Source organism: Pezoporus flaviventris, unplaced genomic scaffold (genome assembly GCF_033815535.1).
Source record: "Pezoporus flaviventris isolate CSIRO_AGI_PZ_B2104156 unplaced genomic scaffold, CSIRO_AGI_Pfla_v1 ptg000082l, whole genome shotgun sequence".
Taxonomy (NCBI): domain Eukaryota; kingdom Metazoa; phylum Chordata; class Aves; order Psittaciformes; family Psittacidae; genus Pezoporus; species Pezoporus flaviventris.
Window position 1 is genome coordinate 2,084,206 of NW_026892630.1, and position 23,530 is coordinate 2,107,735.

General features: G+C 42.3%; 1 protein-coding gene across 1 annotated transcript; it reads right to left on the minus strand.

The window, feature by feature from the left end:
* Nucleotides 1–8,340: 8,340 nt before the first annotated feature.
* On the minus strand, nt 8,341–11,873 carry PPP1R3E (protein phosphatase 1 regulatory subunit 3E). Its single transcript, XM_061475062.1, has one exon. The coding sequence runs from the start codon at nt 11,477–11,479 to the stop codon at nt 10,523–10,525; it is 957 nt and encodes a 318-aa protein (XP_061331046.1). The 5' UTR covers nt 11,480–11,873; the 3' UTR covers nt 8,341–10,522.
* Nucleotides 11,874–23,530: the final 11,657 nt, after the last annotated feature.

Genomic DNA, 23,530 nt, shown 5'->3' on the forward strand with positions numbered 1-23,530 from the left:
TTCCATAGGTGTAACAAGCAACTGAAGGACATTGTGGTCCTTTAATGCATGCCTCTGCTTCTATGTGATCTAAAGTAGTATTTCTAATTGGGAATCTAACACAGTTTTGCAACAGGCTACTCTTTAGAGGAAGCACAGAACCCCCTATTTCTCCTTTCAACCGGCCCCTGTATACATGGAGGGATGCAAGGAAGAAGAGGCTGTCATCCTCAGGCCAAAGAAAAAGGTTGGGGACCATGGCTCTAGACCGTGACAACAACTCTAGCTCCTGCAATGAGGTTGTATGAGAACCTGAGCTGCCCATGGCAGGGAGTTGGAACTGGATGATCACAAGTTCCTTCCCAACCCAAACCATTCTTTGATTCTACTATCTCACAGTCCCTGCTGTGGAAAGACCAGGCTCTTGCTCTCTCCCCTTCCTCTTTGCCCTCTCCCTTCTCTCTGTACCTGACCCTCCTCACTCCTGCTGCCTCTGCCCGTCACAGGGCTCCCCATCCATGAGATGGCCATGGCATTCAGCCATGGCCCAGCCCCTCAGCCAATTCAACTCATCATTCAGACCAAAAGGTGTTGGTAGAAAGCACCCAGAGTGGGACATTAAGAAACAGGGACTATTATTATCATTGTCAGTAGCACTACTATATGAATACTTCATACATTTTAACACTTGTTATTAGTAAGGTTCTTTCATCTACTGTAATTCTGGCTAGTAGTCAGATGAATTACTGTAGCAATATTTTACCCTGTGAGTAAAAAAGTAAAGAAAAATTAATCCAAGATGAAAGAACAATTTAAAACTATTCCTGTTTTTTTCTTATTTTAGAGCTCCATGACTTCGTTATGATCTTCACCCAGAACTGTAATCTCTTTATTTCAGGATCACTCAAGCATAGCAGCAGTTCTAAATTCAAAGCATATGCCTCACCAAAAAGAAAAGTGAAATTACATTGTATTATACAAATTATGCAGTATAATATTTATATAATGGCTCCTCCATAAAACAGTTCTGGATTCTGTAGTTTATGTGAGTTAAGAGTTCATTTTTACTTGAATAAAAAGATTAGATGTTAAATCAGGAAATATTAGTTGTACTAATTACATAAGAACAAATATGGAATATTCCTTCTCCTTGTGGCTATATAGCTTTTATCTGTATTTCAAAAAAGGCTTCAGAAGTGTTGCTCAAGACAAGCTGGAAACTGTTCTGGCCATTTTAAGGTAAGATGCTGTCTACAGTGAAAGACTATGAAAACTAGCACATTGTAACAATGCGAGAAGCAAATACTTTGAACTCAGCGATTAGCAGAGAAAGAATATTTGGAAGAGTATTTACAGTTCATTCTGCCAATACCTAGATAGCTTCTGTTCTGCCTCACCACTGGAGGAAGACAAGCTCATTAAAGAAACTGCTGCATACACATGGGGCTTAGAAACCTTTCTCCTAGTCCTTCAGCACCGAAAAGGACTGAAGGCTGGAGAAGGCTGAGGTTCTCAATCACTTTGCCTCAGTCTTCACTGGCAAAGGCTCTGACCACACCAACCAACTCTCGGAAGGCAGAGGCAGGGACTGTGAGAATGAAGATCTTGGGCCCACGGTAGGAGAGGATCTGGTTTGAGACCATCTTAAGAACCTGAATGTGCACAAGTCCATGGGACCTGATGAAATCCATCCATGGGTCCTGAAGGAGCTGGAGAATGAAGTTGCTAAGCCGCTGTCCATCGTATATGAAAAATCCTGGCAGTCAGGTGAAGTTCCCGATGACAGGAAAAAGGGAAATATAACCCCCATTTTCCAGAAGGGGAAAATGGATGACCCAGGGAACTACAGACCAGTCAGTCTCACCTCTGTGCCTGGCAACATCTTGGAGCAGATTCTCCTGGAAGGCATGCTAAGGCACATGAAAATCAACGAGGTGCTTGGTGACAGCCAGCATGGCTTCACTAGGGGGAAATCCTGCCTGACCAATTTGGTGGCCTTCTATGATGGGGCTACAGAACTGATGGACAGGGGTAGAGCAGTTGATGTCATCTACCTGGACTTGTGCAAAGCGTTCGACACTGTCCCACACGACATCCTTGTCTCTAAATTGGAGAGACATCAATTTGATGGATGGACCACTCGGTGGATAAAGAACTGGCTGGATGGCCGCACACAAAGAGTTGTGGTCAATGGCTCAGTGTCCGGATGGAGACCAGTAACGAGTGGAGTCCCTCAGGGATCGGCGTTGGGACCGGTCTTGTTCAACATCTTTGTCACTGACATGGACAGCGGTATTGAGTGCGCCCTCAGCAAGTTTGCCGATGACACCGAGCTGTGTGGTTCGGTTGATACCCTGGAGGGAAGGAATGCCATCCAGAGGGACCTTGACACGCTTGTGAGGTGGGCTGATGCCAACCTCATGAAGTTTAACCATGCCAAGTGCAAGGTCCTACACCTGGGTCAGAGCAATCCCAGGCACAGCTACAGGTTGGGCAGAGAAGAGATTCAGAGCAGCCCTGCGGAGAAGGACTTGGGGGTGTTGGTTGATGAGAAAATGAACATGAGCCGGCTTCAGTGTGCGCTCGCAGCCCAGAAAGCAACCGTATCCTGGGCTGCATCAAAAGGAGCGTGACCAGCAGGTCGAAGAAGGTGATCCTGCCCCTCTACTCTGCTCTCGTGAGACCTCACCTGGAGCACTGTGTGCAGTTCTGGTGTCCTCAACATAAAAAGGATATGGAACTGTTGGAACAAGTCCAGAGGAGGCCACGAGGACGATCAGGGGACTGGAGCACCTCCTGTATGAAGACAGGCTGAGGAAGTTGGGGCTGTTCAGCCTGGAGAAGAGAAGGCTGCGTGGAGACCTCATAGCAGCCTTCCAGTGTCTGAAGGGGGCCTGTAGGGATGCTGGGGAGGGACTCTTCATTAGGGACTGTAGTGACAGGACAAGGGGTAAGGGGTTAAAACTTAAACATGGGAAGTTTAGATTGGATATAAGGAAGAAGTTCTTTACTGCGAGGGTGGTGAGGCACTGGAATGGGTTGCCCAGGGAAGTTGCGAATGCTCCATCCCTGGCAGTGTTCAAGGCCAGGTTGGACAGAGCCTTGAGTGATACGGTTTAGTGTGAGGTGTCCCTCCCATGGCAGGGGGTTGGAACTTGATGATCTTAAGGTCCTTTCCAACCCTAAATATTCCATGATTCTATAATTCTATGAAAAACCGTTATTTTTTAAATATACAAATCACAGTCATTTTCACATATCCCACGTCTTCTCTCACACCTATCACTCCCTCCTCTGATGTTCCTGTGCATTCTAGCACCTAGCACAGGCTTTTGGCAGCTAGATGTTGAATTGCTCTTGAGGACGTTTCAGCTGTTACTAGTGACCATCAGGACACAAAGCTGGGAAGGAGTAAAGTCACAACTAGCTGAAGTAAAGTCACCCCTTCCTGAACTACAGACTGCTAAACCATGCCTGAAAAGGTGTTAAGGATACACCACTATAAAGACAGCTCCATGCATCTACACTCACTGATAATCTCATTCCATCTTCTTGAAAGATGGTTACTGTTCAAAGACCAGATTACCACCATAACTCATCACACTGCACCTTCCACAGAGAACACTCTTCAATGGAGACTGCCTGAAATCAGCTGGCTGGAAAATCAGGCCCAAATATTGGATATTTTTTCACAGAAATATGGATACAGTACATGTATTCACACATCCACTATGGATGAATAGAACACAATTGTTTCAGATTCTCAAAAAAAAGGTCTCATGGTTTGTCAGTTAAAAAAAAAGGTTTATATTCACCACATGCTCACAATTTTTATCATTAACCTTTAATGACAGTTCAAATCTACAGGCTTATAAATATATATTTTCATAATTGTGACAATCAGTGACTAGATGCGGTTTTGGTGGAAAAATCATCTGAAATACTGTAAGGCTAGGTAAATTACAAGGCAATATTATAAAACACTGATGTTGAATTTTTGGTGATATTACATTACTTTTACAAACGTTAGAAACAAACATTACTTGGTGAAATACAAACATTGCAGAAGAAACTACAACCAAAAGTAATTTACCAGTTAAATACACAGTTAGAAACAATTTTCATTTTTAAACAAAGTCAAGGTAAATCAAAGAAACAGTAATAAAAACCGTCTTCAACAGACAGCATCTCCCTTACAGAGAGAAGTAGCTTGTGTAACACCATAAGGAAGGGGATGGGTTTCTTTAAATCCTTCCAAGAACAGTAACTTTCTGTCACAGCAGTCATTTTTCCCCATTACAACATGGATTCATGTCCAGATGTAGGCAGGTTTTGCACCCAGGTAGAGATCATTTTGTATCAGCCTTAAAATGCATTAAGTTCACATCAGGGTGCACTTCCATGAAGCCAATTGCAAGATGTACATGTATGCTTGCTATACCAGAGCTTAGAAACTGGACTTGAAGTAACCCCAACTCAATTTTTAATATTTTTCATCAGCTTTATAAACAAATCTTAGCTTTTTGAGTTTAAAAGCATAATACAATTTGGCTTATTTTAAAGACACAAATACAAAAAAAATTATAACTCACAACAGTAACACAACTTTTTGTCCTAGAAGTGATAAAGAGTGAAGTATAACATGTGAGACTTCATTACCCAATTTTATGAAATATTGTCTTCTTACTGTCATTCAGAGGACTATGATTATGATCTAGTGAAGTCAGATCGGACACGAAAGAGCCTAACAATAAACACTATTTGAGACATACAGTTTCCTTACTGACACTTTAAACATAGTATTTTATAGACAACACACCAATACATCAACTATACCAATCAAGTTAATTTCTAAAAAAACAGGTGCACCATAATATTGCATAGAAAAAAATCCCCAGCATTAATACACTTGCACTGAAGACTAGGATTTTCTCCCTGCTTTACTAAATCAAAGCACATATGTTTTATTAAAGCATATCTCACATTTGCCATTTTTCTTAGCTATACTCTTTGGAATCGCTAGTGTATATTATTTCAAGCACATTTTTATTCTGCATGCTGTTGTTATTAAAAAACTAAAATTGAAAGGAAAATGGTCTTCCTGTCTTATCCCCTTAAAAATGTAATGTAAAATAATCTTCCTATGTCACATAAAAATAAAATCAGACCTTTTTCAATAACAGAAAGCCCAAACAAAACCCAGGATAGCTGAATGAGGTGGATATTCATACACAATATGTATGAAATCCAGGGTCAAAAATCCTCTCTGTAGAATAATTTAACAGATGTATTTATAAATTGGCTAAACCAATAGCCCGTGGTTTTATAGCTCAGTATTCATTTTGATCATGGAAGACATACATTCAAGTCCATACACTGATTTAGGAAGTACTCTGACCACTTAATTATTTTAGGGCAATTCTCTCATATAAGCTGAACCTGAGAAAACCTTTCTAATGACACAGGTATGTTTCCCTGAACATGTTTCATTTTAGAGATGTCACCATCTTCCATTTTAGAAAAACACTGATCAGTTCTGCGTAAGGCTAGGGTTCTGCATTTTACAGCACAAATGTCTATATTTACTCCCTACCTTAAACTACTTGTTCGAAAAACCTTAATTTCAGTGCTCAAAAATATTTTCATTTCAGTAAGTAATCCCTTCTTGTATTCAGAATAGGTACATGTGAAGTGCATACAAGAAACAAAATTAGTTTATGGAGATTTGCCAAAAAAGCCATGCAGTATAACTGGAAGGTAAAAGCCATTTTCTTCAGATATTCCTTACAGTGAGCACTTTCATCTCATGTTATAAACCGTGCAGACAGATTGAATCCATCCAAAAGTTTTTATGGTACGCATTATGCAGCATCAGATAAATAGCAGTAAAAGCTGAACAGTCCATGTCTCCACAAATAGAGTTCATAAAAAACTAGAACTTCTGATTTCAGATAGAATATATATTCATAATATCTGTGTAAGAGGTTAATATATACAATAAATATATTTTGTTATATTAACTATAGTCACAGTTTTGGGTTTTTTTACTTAACTACATAACTGTAGAGGTGTACCAGGAAGACAGATTTCTGACTGTAATTTCTTTCACTGTAAGACAGGAAAATATTAGCAAATCCTTCTGGCTGTTACAGATACAGGATTTCTGGCACAGCTGAAAATGCATCATGAATTAGAATTGATTATTATATTTTTAGTACAAATTTCATTTTAATGACAAAAGCATTACTGGACTTTTGGAGAGAGAACTTGGGAACCCATGAGATTTCTTCCTAGGAAATGTTGAAAGGCACATAAAAATTTCAATATATATTTGATATTATGTTAAAAAGCAGGTTCTAAGTATTTCTGTAGGTTACATTAAAATATACAATTAGAAGATTGCCTGTTGATGCTATGGAAAAGCATTTCATGTCTCTGTAAAGAGATCATGTGTACGCATGAACAGACATTTGTTCATTCAAGTGATACATTTTTCCTTCACATATGCTGAAACAACAAAAAGTGTGCACTGATTTTCTTGCACACATATCTGCATCAAAAAGTTACCTGCTAATGGTAAAATGACAAAAATATATTTTACCTGAAAGTATGTGCATTTATTAAAAATGAGTGCAACAGTTTCAATTACTGATTTTATGCTAGTAAATAATAATATGCTTAGCTAGCTGAAATTCCATTTGCAGTCACTTAATTGTTCTGATTCCTTTTAGGATTTCTAACAATATAGGTAAAATTCAAAAATACTGCCATGAAAGGCATAGAATCCCATGCAAAATATCTACCAATTTTGGTGTGAAGCAGCAAACATCAATGTATATCAGACATACAGTACAATTTGACCCACTGTATAAAGTATCTTTATAGTGGACATAAAACACCGTGGCACATCTCATAGAGCTACAACTTTGCACAACTAATGACAGACACATTTTTACATCCACAGAGACATTAGCAATGAATAACTCACTTAAAAGTGAAGTACACAACCTAAGGATTATTTCCTTGCCTAAACCATTCTAGTATCACTTGGAAAGGAAGGTGGCACAGGCTCTATTCATGCATATAAAAATAAAAAGAGCTGACATATTCTCCAGAAAAAGGTTGGCTTGAAAATTTTCACATATTTTGCTTTGCCTGTGACAGTGCATTTTGTGGAACTATATTCTTTAGAAATGTGATATTAAAAAGTTGGTTTGCTCCAGCTCCTATTAAAATGATTGTTGTCTCGTAAACTTGAACACTATCCTCTCCAGGTTTTCCTCCTCAGAGTCACCATTTATGTAAATATTATATAATTATTCTTTTGAATTCTTATTTCATCTCCACTGATCGTAATACTTCCAGTAAGCCACACATAGGTAACATCAGGTTGAAGTCTAAAGGACTGGAAACTGTACATGCATTCTGCTGGGGGGAAAACAATCACAGTCATTGCAACTGAACACTGAATAAGTGTTTGGAAATCTGAATAAATCTCAAATGGAAATAGATTAATATGATAGAAGTGAAAAATACGTATTCAAAGCAGGGCAGCTTTGACACATACCTGATAAATTTCTATTAAAACACTGCAAACTTCTTCCACAGACTTCATTAACAACCTTCTCCAGTCAAAGTTGACCAGGCACCACCTTACCTTTCCAGACTTTAAAAAGCAGGTGTTTATAAATGCTTCCAGGAGGCCATGTCTTTTACTGGACTTGCACATATCGATAACCTGTGATCATGTTCAAACCCATATTGTTACTCACAAAATTTAGTGATGAGGACAGGCTTAACTGCTTGAGACTCTGTTTTGCAAAATGCTGCTCTGGTACTCTGCATCCTCAAAATGGTTAATATTCAGACCCGTGTATAACAAAAGGGGGAATAAATTATAGAGCAACAATCCCTGAACAGAATTAAAAAGCCATAGCTCAATTCTGCCTAGAACATTTCAACAGAGACCAAGATTAATTTCACCTAAGCCATGATAAAAAGCAGGGTAACTCAACAACTGGCTAGTGTACTTGATGCACGTACATCCATGTAGGAACTCCAGATTCAAAGAGTTTAAGCCACAGTTGCTATAAGGAGATTTTTAAAAGCTTACATACCTGCAGATGCTTGCACAAATCAAACTGACAATGACAACTGCCATCCACTGGAAGATAATTTTGAAGTTCTAGAATTAGAGTTACTGTTAAAAATGGTTTTAGCACCATTTGTATTTCTAAAGCCATTAAAACAGTAGAAAAGATATCTTGTTAAATCTTAATCTAAAATGCATAGAAACTCTTTATTTCTCCAAGTGTTTTCATCAATTTGCATAACAGCTATGGGTGTTGGGGTAAAACTTTTGGGGTAGAAAGGCCAAGCAAAACATGTTTTGGAAAGCTACAACACTAAATAAAAAGACGCTATGCTCTATTTCCACCAGATTTCAAAGTGCTTTCAAATGGAGACAAGTCTTTTTCCTTCTCTCCAGTATTAAGGCTCTTGTAAAAAAAATAGGTTTAACTAAAAGACACTTGGCTTTCTTCATCAAATACACCACTTAATATGCTTTAATCTGAACGTTTTGAAACCCTAATTCTGCAATTTTAGCTTTATAAATGTGTACTAGCAACATAGAGGGTTACTTTATTATGAGAGAGGGGCCTTAATATTCTAAACTATTAAATACTCAGTAGATGTTTACCACACATTTGGTTTATATTCTCTATTAAAAAAGCTGGGATTAGAAAACTGACTAGGGATTTAAAACCAAGTTAATAATACCACAGAAAGTAATTTTGCTATTATTTCTATTAAATCAGAACTTAGAAACATTAAATGAAACACTCTTTTCCCATCAAGTTTCCAGACCTTTTTTCCCCCAGAATTTATTAGGGTAACTATCCTGACTAAACCAGACCCTCAGGAGACAAAATTGCTTCTCAATTCCCACTGAAGTCAAAAGGTTCTATGAGAACGTGACATTACTCAAGATGTCTGGGACACATAACCCTTTTGCAGAACACAAAAATGCAGTTAAAAACCACATTTAATTCCTAAACATTCTACAAAAGATCCAAGACTTTAAAGTCCTGATCTGACAGCCCTTCATAATCAGATCACTCTGACATTGGTTTTACCACTCTCAGATACTGTATTTGTAGTGGTCCCTCTCCTGCAAAAACATGCACTCAGATTTGGCAGCAGCACAACCTGTGTTCAGCTAAACTCCTGAAAAAGCAAGTTTAAAAGGGAAAACACTATTTACTGCTAATGAAATGCTAATTTAAAATATACCTTTGAAGGCAGAAGTCAACATGCTTGATAATTTTTATTGACATATTTTTTATATGGCAAGCTATGGCTTTCCTCCATTTGAATGACTAAATTTAGGCAGTTTTGTGAAATCTGCAACTTACTAAAATTATTATGAAACATTTCAAGCATTTGTTTTTCAGAAAGTAGGCTACTGCACTGATGCCGTGGCACTAGAAATTCAACTAAACTGTTAACAGGAATAGAATGGAAAGTCTTGGGATGTAGACTGGAATTACGACTTCAACTCTTGCAATCTCTAGTTCCTTTGGTGCAATTCCACACCCTTCCCACTGTCCCAAGCTCAAGCACCTTCATGGAATCGATCTTACTGAAACAAACAGATCCTGACAAACCTTTATGACAACATACCATATGAATTTTAAAACAGAACACTTGCTTTTTAAAATCCCTCAGTGTGTTGCATTTCAGTTAGTGTGTGACGTTATTTTGCTTTTCTAAATAAGTTTAAATGCATGAGACAGGGTTCAAAATAAGAAAAAAAGTAAAACTATAATTAATCCCATCAATCACTTTCACAGCATGATGTAACACAGCTAGACCTGGGGGCATTCGTACTCATGTGTCTTTGGGTTCAAAACTGCAATCTGACCCTTAACCCTGCCCTATCAGGCCCACCGCACACGAGTGGGTCACGGAGTGGAACACGGATCCAGCCGCCCGCCGGAGCCGGGCTTTGCTTAAGCAGGATTAGGGAAGGAAAGCGGCTGGGCGATGCCCTCCGACACTGCCCTGCGCGTTTCATAGCCTGACCCTGCTGAGGGGGCTGTAACGGGTGCTGACCGGCAGCGTGCGTCTGCACCCGCGGATCCTGGTCCTCACCAGGGAATTCTGTCAGTGCCCTGCGGCCCTCCCTGCCCTTCCTCCCCTCTCTGGAGAGAGCCGCGGTGCACCGGGAGACCAGGGAGGAAACCGGCTCCCGCCTGGAGCCGCTGCGGCAGCCCGGAGGGCATCCCCTCAGGTATTCATCCCCTCGGCATTGCTGGCGGGATAGAGGATATAAATTATCCGTCTGTAAACAGAATTCAGGAAGGTACCTCCCGGCGACTAACAGAGAAGCGGCGCCTGCGCTGGGCCGCGGACCCCGGGTGGGCAGAGAGCCGGCCAGGCCGGAGAGGCGCCGAGCGCTCCCGTGACGGGAACCCGCCGTGCCTCAGCCCTCCGCGAGACCGGCCAGCCGGCCCCCGGGGCTGCGCGCTCCCTCCGCGCCTCAGATGAAGTGGATCCAAGCGGAGCTGTCGGGGTCCTGCGGCGGGCCGGTGGCGGGGGGGCCGCGCTGCCGGCCCCGCAGCCGGTAGTTCTTGCCCTCGTTGTTGTCCCAGTACTCGGCGCCGGCGACTCGGTAGCGGACGGCGAACTCCAGCACGGTCTCGGCGGCGGCGGCGGCAGCGCCCAGGGTCAGGAGGAAGGTGAAGCGGTCGGTGATGCCGTCCGCCGGGCCGGGTGCCTGGTAGGCAGCCGGCACCTCGGCGCAGCTGGCCCAGCTGTTGAGCGTGTAGCGCACCGTTACGGCCTTCTCGTAGGCGAGGTTGAGGACGCGCACGGCTCCGCGCAGCCCCGCCGGCTCGGCCCGCACCCACTCCAACCTCACCTTGTGCTGCCGCACCCGCTCCGTGAAGCCGGGGCTGGAGCCGGGCTGCGGCGGGAAGAGCGGTTCCAGCAGCGGCGGCGGCGGGCCGAACAGCACCGGCTCCAAGTCGCCCAGCGCCGGTGGCTTCCTGGTCTTGAAGAGGTCTGCGGTGCGCGGCGGAGCGGGCAGCGGCACCTGCGGCAGGTCGGCCTCGCAGAAGTGGCGCACGGAGGTGAGCTCCAGGCCGAGGGAGTCGGCGAACCGCACAGTCTTGCGGCGGGACGGACTCTGCTGCAGCGCCGGGCGCAGGCTGCGGTCGCCGGGCGTGGGCAATGACTTGGCGCGGCGGCGCTGCGTGGGGCTGGGCGGCACGGCGGGGAGCGCGGGCTCTCGGCCGCGGGGCTGTGGCTTCGGCTTCTCGTCCGCCGCTTCCCGCACCACGGGCGGGGGCACAGCGTCGCCGTCGGGGCTGCAGCCCGCCCTGCACTGCTCGGCCAGGCTGCCATAGAGGCAGGCGCTGCAGCTGAAGTTGCGAGGCAGGTAGAGCCGAGGAGGCGGTGTGGGCACCGAGGTGTGCAGCGAGCCCGCCTTATCCATGGGGGAGCCGGTGGGAGCGGCGGCTGTGCCGGCGGCTGGCGTAGGACCCGGGGCCCACTGCCCGACCGGGGCTCCTCCTCTCGGGCCGCTGCTTGCGGATGGCGAGGCGGTCTAGAGCCCGGGCCGCGGGCTCTGCCTCTCGCCTAGACCCGGTGTCAGTGGGATGACCTCGGCGTTGTCCCCGTCGCTGCCGGCCCCGGGGACTGCCGGAGGGTGCATGTGTCCACTGGAGGCGGCGGGACCGCGGCGCTCCGGCGGCTGCCGCTGCTGACGTGCAGGGGTCAGGCAGCGAAATACGCCCCGAGTCATCCCTCTTCCTCCCCCATCGCGCCGCTCTCACCAGCCGCCCCTCTGCCCGCCCCGGGATCGTCCTCGCCACCTTCCCTAATTGCACTCCGCCGGCGGCAGGCTCCTCTCTCCCGGCGGCTCTCACTGCCCGCTCTCCCCAGTACCGCGGCTACACCGTCCCCCTCCTCCTCCTCGTCCTCGCTGTGTTCTGGGTCTTTCCTCGAGGAACTCATACAGAAAGAGGAGGCGGGAGGGATTTCCCCGTGGAAGCATTAAAATTCATCACGGCGCTGTCGCTCGTCCGATCCGTTACAGAAATAGCCGCTGAAGGAGGACGCCGAGCCGGGCTCTGGAAGGTTACATGGGCCAGTAAGAAAGAGCTGGCTCGTAAGCTGGACCTCGCAGTGTACATTTAAAGGAAGAAATCCAGCTAATCTGCTGTAATGCGTTTATAGTACATCTGCTGAATAAAACATGCCTGCCGCAGCCCTCCTGTAGATTTACATCTGCAGTCGAAGTGGCTGCAGCCTAAACACGGAGGATGGTTCTGCACCAGAACCGCCTCTGCTCTTTTCAAAAGACTATTTGATAATTGCCAAGCGATAGTCAAGTGAATTAAAGCTTAATGAAAAGCAGAATCTGATGCAGCCAGTTCAAGGAGCTAAACACTATTTTAGTAAGCCGCTTCATTCCAGACTTCCCATAATCTGGTACTCATTTTTAATTAGTAAATTGCATTAAAAACAATGATCCTACCATCCTGCCAGAGACTGAGCCTGACCTGTGTTGACGTCTGATTCTGATTTAGCTTCTGGGCAGGAGCTTTTACACCTTCATTTTATCTGCAGCACTTGGTGTTCCTTTGAAAGTCTAGGCAGAGGAAATGAAGCTGATGAGATTAAGTATGGAACAAGTAAACCCCAAGAGTTAAAGAGTCACTAGAACACAAGGAAAATCTCCCTACTGGCTCATACTAGAACTATCAGCTTCAATTCCCTTATTAAGAAGTAGAAAACAATTCCTAGGTTATTGCTGCTGGGTTCCAAATCTTTTTAATGACAGACAGTTCCTAAGCAGCGAATGAAAAATGATGCCCCGCAGTGGTAAACTTGACATCATTACGTTTCCCAGTGATTTGTCATGTCATTTTGTCACATTCATGGGATGATCATAGGTTTTGAAAAATCAGGTAGGAATGACATAAAGAATTACATCTGAATTTGTTAGCCCAGGATCTTAAAATTGTCTCACTTGTCTTTTAATGCACACTATAGGAAAGATTCGTTAGTACTCTTTCCTATGCTTCCCTTTCAGGAAAAAAACCATGATGGTGTTTGTCTACTCATACTGATCTGTGGGAGAAAAAGAACAGACCCAGAGAATTGTTCGAACAGGCTTTAATGCTACGTATTTTGAGCTATTTTTTAGTAATTTCCATCTGTCATAATGAAAATTTTCTAAGGAATTAACACTTGGTTTTGCTGATGCTAATTTCATTTTGAAACCAGGAAACAGTAAGAAAATGTGAAGGCTTTGCATTTTTAAACTGTTGTGAAACTAACTGAACTAACAAGATAAATCAGCTTAAACTTGATTACACATTCAGTCAGTTTTGAATACGTGCATATGAGGAACATGAATCTGGAGTAGTTTAACTTATGTTACAGTTATACTTTACACAATTGGGGTGCCTTAGCAGAGGCTGACTTCCCTTCTGGTAATTTCAGTTGCCCAACTTGTCCGTATCATAAACTTGTGTAATACTCCTGCTTTTTGTCTTTTCCAGACCTTCTCTTTTCTCTCAAAATCTGGGTAATATTTAATGGAAAAAAAAAAGAAAAAGAAAAAGCAGCTCCTTCACTAGTGATTGTAGGTGATGTACCTCATAATTGAGTTGGAAATGCAGATTCCCCAAAGTTAGTTACCCCAAAAGTGGAATAAAAAAAAAATTGAGAAAATCCTGTGATAAGTAAAACTAAATAAACCAACACACTTAGCTTTGGACCAGCCAGGTCAAGGCAAAATGAGATGCAGATGAACACCCATATAAACTGATTGACTTGATGAGAAGGCAGAAATTTCAATTAAGTTCAGCTCTTGTCATCTCCAGGCAAAACCTGATGGTTCTTTGGCTTTGCAAGAGAATAAAAATACTCAACGGGCATGTGGATAGTAGAGAAAAGGATAGAAAGAGACTTGATATAAATGCATGCCCACTGTACATAATTCCACTGGTGATCCTTGTGGAGTAGAGTGGAAGAAAGCCACTTACAAGCTTTCAAAAGATCAGAATGAAATACTACTTAAATCCAAACATCAATTCACCAGCTAATCATGCAGGAGCTCAAAATTTCACCTGCATTTTCCCCGTGACACCTCAAGTTCTGGCACACAGGGGCACCTCAGCCTTGTCTCTGTGGAGCATTGTCCCCATGTAAACTCCACCAGAATCCATAGCGAAAGCATTTCTCTTTTTTTTTTTTCTCTTGATCTGAACATTCCCAGCTTGTCTCACTGAATCTGCTTGCTTTTACTCTCTTGCTTACTTGCCAAGGTTAAAGCTGTGGGAACTCTTCCCCACACCTGCCACTAATGAGGGTGTCCTTATTACTAGGCTGGTCTTCTACCTCTGCCTCTGTTGAATTTAAGATAGATATAGTAAATGCAAGTTTCTAGCTCTGAAATTTAACAAACATACACACAGACATTCTCTCAAATAGCCTGCAGCCTTGTTCATCCTGTGATGTGAAAGCTGTGCTACAAGTTCAAAATGGGAAGCATCTGACACCATTTGTAAAAGGAAGTTCTTTTGGTTTTGCCTACTGTAAATGTTTGTACACAGAAAATGTTTAAACCCTTGGAAGCAAGGAAGGACTACCGCACCTACAGAAACCATGGCTTAATATATACAGCAATATACATCCATCCACAGCGCACACACACACACACACCGGCTTAATTTAGTTCACAAAATTTGGGACATGTAAGTTTAAAAATTTAATCCATCTGTTCATTTATCATGCTCTACTAAGATAATCATCCAAGGTTCTTTTCTAAAGAATACTGTAAATATCCAAGCTGACAAAGAAATTGCTAGTACTGACCTAGCTAGCGCCTTTAAAGAAACACCTGCTGTCTTTCCACTGGGAAATAATATTTTTGTGACAGGATAATTCTGAAGGTTCCAGGAGGAATAGAGCAGTGGTAATGTAAATTCTAGAGCTATACAGTGTTGCTGTGTTAGAGGGTAAGAAAAGCAGGAGGTCTTACATCACAATTAGTGTCAACAGACATCAGAACTGGCACTCAGTGCCAGTTTTCATTCCTTCAGATTCCTCTCCTTTGCAGATTTAAATACCATAGTCATAGGATAAAAGTTTGTCGTAATAACATTGTCCTAACAACATTTTGTTGACCTGTCTGAACCTTGCCGCTGACATCAAGAATTTTAGAGACAGCCTCTTGTTCTGCACATGTAGCACTGAATGACCCTGACATTTCTGCTGTGCCAAACTGCATTTGAAGTCCATCTGATACCTGAGAGTTTCCAGCTCGTTGAACAGAGATGTATGGTTCCCTCTTTTTTTTAAGATTTAAAAGATTCACAAATGCAGGCAATGAACTGGGAGCTTTCTTCTGTGGAATTCATCAATTGTCTTGATTCCAGGTACTCTAAGAGAAAGCAGATGCTACTGCTGGGGAGCATTAAGCAGAACGACAATGGAACCATTAATAGGGAGGCTTGTCTGAGTGCTGGGGCTTATCCAAAGTGGCCATTGTCACATGTCCACTTTAACTTTCCAGAACAGGTTTATTTTTAGTAATGAGAATTGTAGGAAGATAAAATGGATGTAAAGGCGAAGTGCATTACAATTATGTCAGCTCTCGAGATGCAGTTGTGACTCAGTGCGCAAATTGGAAAGGTCAGCTCCTACTCTCATTTGTATGTGCACAGCTCTCCCAAAGCTGATGAACTATGTAGGTGTTACACCGGAGTTTCATCCGCGAGTTTAATAATCCTACATGACTCCATGAATCTGACAATTGTATTTACACTGACAGTTTGTAAGCCTTGCGTGAGACACTCATTCGGCGTGCTTACACTTTAAAATACCTTCCCACACTGTTTCACATTAACAATTAACTCAGACTTCATTTATTTCCTCAGAAAAATATCTTAGTCACATCTCAGAGAAGTGCCACATTAGAACTAGGTAATATGCCTAATGCATATAAGAAAAAAAAAAAAATTAAGTATTCTGTTAAAGAACAACGGTATCTATCTTCTCTACCAAATACCATCTTCACCTAACCAGGATGAACAGTCTTTAGCAAGATGAAAGTTGCATGATTCACAGACTTGTATCAAGTTCATTTGATGTTAAAGATGAGTGAATAATTTCCAAAGGGCTGCGAGTTCTGCTGAACAGAGATGTGACATTTGGGAGGGTGCTTTGTGGTTGTGTTTTGGCTTGTGGGTTTTTTGGTTTGTTTAAAATATAGGGATCCAAGTGAAGATGCAATATTTACAAGAAAATAGAACTGTAAGAGTTTACCTCAGTTCATGACCTTGTGAATCGGCCTTACTGTATGAGGAAGCTCACACAATTTTATTAGTTAAGCATTAACCATGTCTGTTGATGCTAAGTGATTGGCTTAAGACTTCTGGAGAGACCATAAGCTAAAAAAAGCCCTAATTAAGACTACAGTAGAAAACTAAAAAGAACAACCGAACAGACATATCTCGTTATGTGGAGAAAATTATGAAGAGAATTTAAAGTATTTTTCTCATATAAATAGTTCCGCTGTCTTTAAAAGGAAGGAATGTTTTTAACAAGGATTAAGCAACAACCAGCAGGACGGGGACTCTTTCAGTCCTAGAACTTTTAACAGATTTTCATGCAAATAATTGAGTAAATGCACTTCAGGATCTCCTCAGATCCCATCTTCTGGTAAGAGCACGTGTGACTCAGTCTTCATGCCATGTTGTAAAATACCCACAGGAATCCCTAGCAACTGCAGATGACCTCAGTAGTGCTAGTTAATGATTTCAGGCATGAAAACATGCTCATTGTATGCCTGATTTTAATTTACTTTTTTTTTTTCATATTTAAAGATCTACTGGTCAGGTAGTGATTCACTGATTATTTAGATTAGGGGCTTGGAACTAGATGATCCTAAGATCCTTCCAACCCTAACTATTCTATGATTCTATTATTCCTTTTATTGTAAGATAATTTTGTCTCCTCATCTTTTATTTGTTCTTTTCTTCAGCTTCCTCACAGTTTGTCTTCCCCTTTCCCCCATATTTGGTCATTTCACATCCATTTTTCTCATATGCATTACTCTCTTCCTAGTCACATTTTCAGCCTCTGTACAGGCTCTCTCTTTCCTTCTGCTCTTTCCAGCACTATTCCCGGTTTTTTTTTTGCCCCAAACCTCCCGATTCTGTCGTTTCTCGCACTTGCCATTCTCGGGCTGGTGGTTCCCGAACGCCTGTCATTAACCTTCAGAGTCCTTCTCCACTTTGCACCTCAGAACGGCGGCTGGAAACGAAGCTCTGTCACTTCCATGCAAACCGCAGGGCCCCCAGGGTAACGAATGCGAGCTCGGGAGGGCGCTGAGGAGCTGCCCCGCGGCCCCCACTGACCGGACACCTCCACCGCGCCGTGGGGGCACTCCCTGCCACAGGAGGCCTCAGGGCGGGCCCGCCATTTCCGCACAGCCCGCCGCGTTGCCGGGGTAACGGCTGGGCGCGGGAGGGCGCCCCCCGCGGCCTCAGGCAGGGAATGGAGCGGCGCCCCCGGGCTTTAAATCACTTCTGAAGAGACATTCGGGGGCTTTCTACATCCATGGTGAAGGAAAGGGGTGAAGACAACCGCCCTCTGAGATACTGAGGGAGGGAGCATTGCTCACCTGTCACAAATGCCCGCGTCAGAGGGTTGATGAACCTGTTACCTCCCGGGCTAAAACTGAGGGACCACGAACGCCTCAGCTCCTCCTTTCAGTTCAGGAGGCTATGCAAGGTTCCCAAACAGGACCGGTGAGGAATTAGTTACTTATTAGTTTTTACTTAGAAGAAAACACAAAGAGCCATGCCAGAGTGTTCAGATGCATCAGAAAGACTATTGCTTCTTACAATGCTTTAGCTTGCCTTAGATTTAACACATTTTCCCTATTTCCAGGTACAAGGCTGGGGTAGAACTGACCTGCTTGCCTGCTTCCACCTGCAAGAAGTAGCCAAGAAATGCAAGGCAAATGAACTTCCCACAGTTGCCATTTTGGTTAGACATGTTGTGATCATGACAAGAAGAAGCTGAAACTACAAGAAATTAACCCAAACAAGAAGACTAGTTAAATGTAGATGCCACAGCTGATGCAGTTTCAGAAGAGATTTTAACCCCTTCTAGTAAGTCTGTTGCCCTACAACATACGGCATTAAAATGGAAATACTTAACAAGTTACACTATTCAGACACTCCAAGGTGAAATAAAGAACCTGCCAATAAAAAGAACATATATATGAAGCCTGGAAGATGAGAAAAATCCTAAAGCTGTAAGGCAGAAATAATGTGCTTAGTCCAAACAGCTCTTTGGCTTTAGGTCTTCACAAGTACTTACACCCGTGAAAGATGCCACTGCTAAGGACACTGCAAACCCTTCTTGGAAGACTATAAAAGCCATTATCTCTTCGAAGATGCTCACTGGCACTTTGGCTGATTACACTTCCTTAATCAGGAGGCCAAAAAATAGGAATCCATGAATTGTCGTTTATCTCATGCCATATAAAGGTTTCAGTCCTGAGCAATTACACTGGTGCTGCTCTTGCATCAAAGCATTGCAACTGCTTCTAATCCTATCTCTTTTAGAAAGAACAGCTGTCATGCCTGTATGCAGATACCACATAGAAACCAATATATACAAAACAAAATACACAAAACATGATGACATCCAGGGCTCCCACTGGTAACCCCTGGCAGTGCTCAAGGCCAGGCTGGATACGGCTGTGGGCAACATGGTCTAGTGTGAGCATCCCTGCCCATGGCAGGGGGGATTGGAACTGGATGATCTTAAGGTCCTTTCCAACCCAAACCATTCCATGATTCTATGATGTCAGGAGCAGGTATGCTGAGGTCAAGGCAGGAACTGAATAAAAAAAGCAGGAGATTCCACTGCTTTCTGGACTACCTTCTGTAACAGTCAGGCATGCTGCGGGAGCTGTGTCTAGACAGATCCAACATTTCTATGTTGTAATTTCATGCTTTTTAAAGAACTTGTTAGACTGTGAGGAAAAAAAAAAATTTTCCTTGTGAGCAACATGAATATTGGTAGGCTTTGTAGACACTATTAATAGAATTACAAGCTAATGAATGCTGATTACTTTCATGTAGGTTTAGCTTCTTCCTGATAGATTCATTAGAGCTATAAATAACTTATTCTGGGGATGGAGCACAGTCTTTTCATTTAGATTCTCTCTGAATGACTATGGTAGCCTAGCACAGTAATTTGGCATTTGATGCTGCTGAGTACTGAAGCAATGCCTGACTTTAGGAACATTCTTAAATCCATGCCTACTCTGCAGGGAATTTAACAATATTCCAATTTAAACAGTGCTAAATCCTATTGAGCCTCACAAACATTTGCATATATCTCTTGCTAATTTGGCACCCAAAAGAAATGGAAAATAACCTGGAAAACAGACAGTGGTGGGACTGAGAGTTACCTCCTATTATTTTTTTTCTTACTCATTGTAAGTACACTCATTTTTATTAATGTGGTCTTTTGTCTGTTTCATATGTATTCTATGCATTCTAATATTCACTTATTCTTGTTTCATCTCATACTAAATGAGGGAATTTCTGGTCAAGTTCTCTTTAGGTTTTGTGTTAATCAAAAAACCCAAACAACCCAAAGCAAAATAGCAACCTTATCATAGATACATAGGTAACTGCAATTCCATTCAGCATTCAGGACAGAGATTCACTGCAACTTACCCTTCCCCTCTTTGATGCTTTGATAAAAATTTGGAATAGGGAAAGACAATACCAGGGCAAAGCCCCCAGTAGCAAATGGTTTCTATTTTTAAGGAGAGGGAGGAATTCAATGTCCTTTTAGATTCATTTTTATTTTTTTACTAATAAACATTTATAAACAGTTTTTAGTTTTCTGGCATCAATTCGCTAATTATGTTCATCTTCAGGTATGTTAACACCAGAGCTAAAGAATTATCACCTTTAGAGGCACAATTTCAGTAAAACAGGTGATTTGTAGTCTATGTACCTAAAGTATTATGTGTTTATTCCTTTAAAAAAATAGAAGGATGACATTGTTAGAGAGGGTGAAGTTTTTACACTAGAATAATTATATAAAATAGTAGAAATGATTATGTTCGAGAAATTTATAAATCAGTAGTGAGGTTTTGTATATTAAAAATGTTGTAACTTTGCAATTTTGTATCACGGTTGTTCTGTAATCAGTGTTGCAATGATATGTGTATGGGTGGATTTAGAAAGGTATGTACTGGAGACTATACCCAAATGGAACCTATGCATAAGGTAGCCAGAAGAGCATACCAGAAGCTGATAAGAAAATGCTAGCGTCCACACAAGGATTGGGATATATCCAAGTAAGGAAAAGGTCCTGAGGAAGACTTCTTACTTCATCTGAGGAAGACTCCTTACTTCAGCAGGACGACCACCAGAGGGGGCGACGCAGGCGCAGAAGAGGCTGATGTCGTAATAAACTGATGTAGCAATCTTTGATGCATATGTATTAGCCAATGATGTAATCTGTGTTGAATATGTATTAGTTACGAAATTTTTAGTGTATAAATTACGAACGCGATGTGACGGGAATCGGAACCAGATTTGGGTGCGTACCCCTGGTTCCCGGCGCCTCAATAAAGCACCTCATATAACCATCTCGGTGGTTATGTGTTTGTCTTGACGCTAACAACATGTCTTCATCTCTTCACCCAATACACGACGACCTCTGGAGAAGAAAGCAGGAGCTGAGTGCTAGTGTTAAAACTCCAAGCAGTCTGCTTTGTCACCTAACACAAATTTGCCTGAGAATTGCTTAGGGAAATCTGGAAATCTTATAGAACACTAATTTTTATAGAAAGTATGCTACAATTCCTTAAGAAGAGTATGTGAAGTGGTGTATCAGCTTAAAGTCACACCATGAGAGCTGTGCACTGGAGGTGGGAACAGGGCCAGTGGTTTCCTGGCAGCAAATGCGACTTTCCAAGCGAAGATACCTCTGCTCCCGAGGGAGCTGTACCACCTACTAAGCGGCAAACACACCAGCACCCACATCAGAAGCTGCACAGACCTGTTGAAAAATAGGTCTATGGTGATCTGTATGCATCTTTTACCTCTTTCAATACCCGGATATCTGAAAACTTCAGCCAATGATTATCTGGAATAAAACTCTGTCCTGGTTATTAATTTCCACGAAACACAGGGTTTTTGTTGCCGTAACTTGTTCCAGATGACACTCAATTATGGTGCCAGTTATACAAGTGCAGCATCATTCTGCCAGGACACATCCTCTAACACACACCATTTTCTTCCTCCATTCCCTTCCCCTGATGTATTTTCTAATTCCGTTTTGAAACAAGGAGGAACAAAAGTACAAAATGTAATCGGTTCTAAGTAATGTTAAGTTTGATGGCTTTGTAATGGAAAATAACTGCGGTGCTTGAAGGTAACTGACATAGTTTCAGGCCCTCAGGACCTCAGTACAAAAGGTGTGAGAAAAGCAGAATAGAAGGACAGGACCTGGGATGGGGAGTATCTGGGATTAGCAGATGTCCAGGATGAGAGAAGTTAAACTAACTGATAAGTAGAAGGCCAGGATGATTGCTATGTCTGTAATGTTAATTAAGCTTGTTGGGAAAAGTAAACGACCTTTAAAGACCACCACATTTTTGTATGCATGCAGGAAACTTCTTGGAAAATGATTAATATGCTCAGTGACCATATAAGGATGACCTGTATAGCAATTCGGGGACACACGTTAGGAGGAGCTATCCCCCGTGTCTCCCGGTGCCGCAATAAAGAATACCTGCTTGTCAACTTGAAGCTCTGCCGGCAAGTTTGTTCCTGGAGTTTTCTCCGAATCAGTTTAGATGCAGAATGCAAGCTCTACAAAAGAAGCATCCTTCACAAACAGCCCCAGGATAAATACATCCATATATACTTGCTTCAGTCCCATTTTTTGCTAAATAGAAAATTCAAACATACATGCATATGTGAAGTAACATTTTCCATAGCCCAGAAGGAAAGAAGATAGTCTCTCCCATTCAGACAACTGAAAATAGTGCTGCTTCAGTGATAAAACTGAACAACTGCATTGCCAATTAACAGTAAAGGCAAACATATTTCTTATAATAATCAGAAGATTCAGCCACTGCAGACAGGTAATAAATTCTTCAGCATTACAGAAACAGTGCTTAAAGTTGCAGGGAAAGCCATAAACTTTATTTCCACATTTTTCCAGTGTTTCATGCCAAATATTTACTGAGGTTTCCCAAACTGTCAAATCAGTTGGTTCAACCTGATACAAGATAATATTCTAAGGACCACACTTGCAGATTATTGCTGTAACACCACACCACAAAAGCTACTAACTAAAGGCCTAGAACATAAAGAAACGGTAACACAGCGCTTAAGCCATGGTAAGGTTCATTAAGTTGCCTCCTTAAATACATTGTATTCCTCTAGCACAGGAAACCGCCGCTTCTTGTTTATGTGCAAACTTTCTCAAGAATAAAGCCATTCCCCGTCAAAGAAAGGAAATAAACTTTAGCGCTCAATCAGCTAGAAGTGCTTCCTGTGTTCTAGGTGCCAAAATAAAACAAGCCAAAACAGAATTGTTGGCAACAATGTAAAAATACAATGACAGAACACCTGAAAGTTAAATCAACATTTTTCCCTTTTGTTTCGGGTCCAAGCTTCAAAAGGGCGGCTTCCAGAGGCCTCCTTGACAAATCCTGGAGCCAGAAAGCAAATAATTTCCAGTTCCATTGTTTTGACAGAAAACAATCAGCTTGTGAGCATGCAATTTCTTGAAGTGAAGGAAATTCAGGAACTAAACACAAACTGGTCAGTGATGCTTTCACTGCTAGAGGAAGAAATAAGTCTTTTCAACAACAGCAAACAAGAAAGTAGTTCAAAACTGCAGAAGGCTTCCATGGTCTCTAAGGAGCCATTTTCATCTCAATCTGTCTTCAATCAAGAGTTAAAGCTTGTCCTGCCTTTTACACTGCCTGCCATTTCTGCAAGTGTCATGAGGACCAGTCTGTCACAGTATCTGACTTTTGCCCATGAGCCAGATCTGTTCTGAGTAACGAAAAGCCTGAAATAACAGCCTAAACTAAGTTGAATCGTCTTTATGATAGGAATAAGGCTGTTATTCCTAAATGGAGAGTCAGCATCTTTAAGTTTTAATTAAACAGGAATTTGGTTTCTAGACACTTAAGACATACTCCCCTCTGGAAATCCCTTCCCTATTTTGCTACTACTAGGGCTGAATACAGCCTTGTGCAAATGCTCACCTCAGTGTACACTGGGACCAAAATCTGCAGCCCACTACACATCAGAGAATGCCTCACTCATGACTGCAGCTGATGTAATGATACAGATGAAATTTTAGTTCACCTACTCTGAATTACATCTGTAAGATACACAGGTAACAGTAGAAACCACCATTTAATATCCTCCGATTAACAGAAAATGGTGGGACCACTACTAAAGATGGG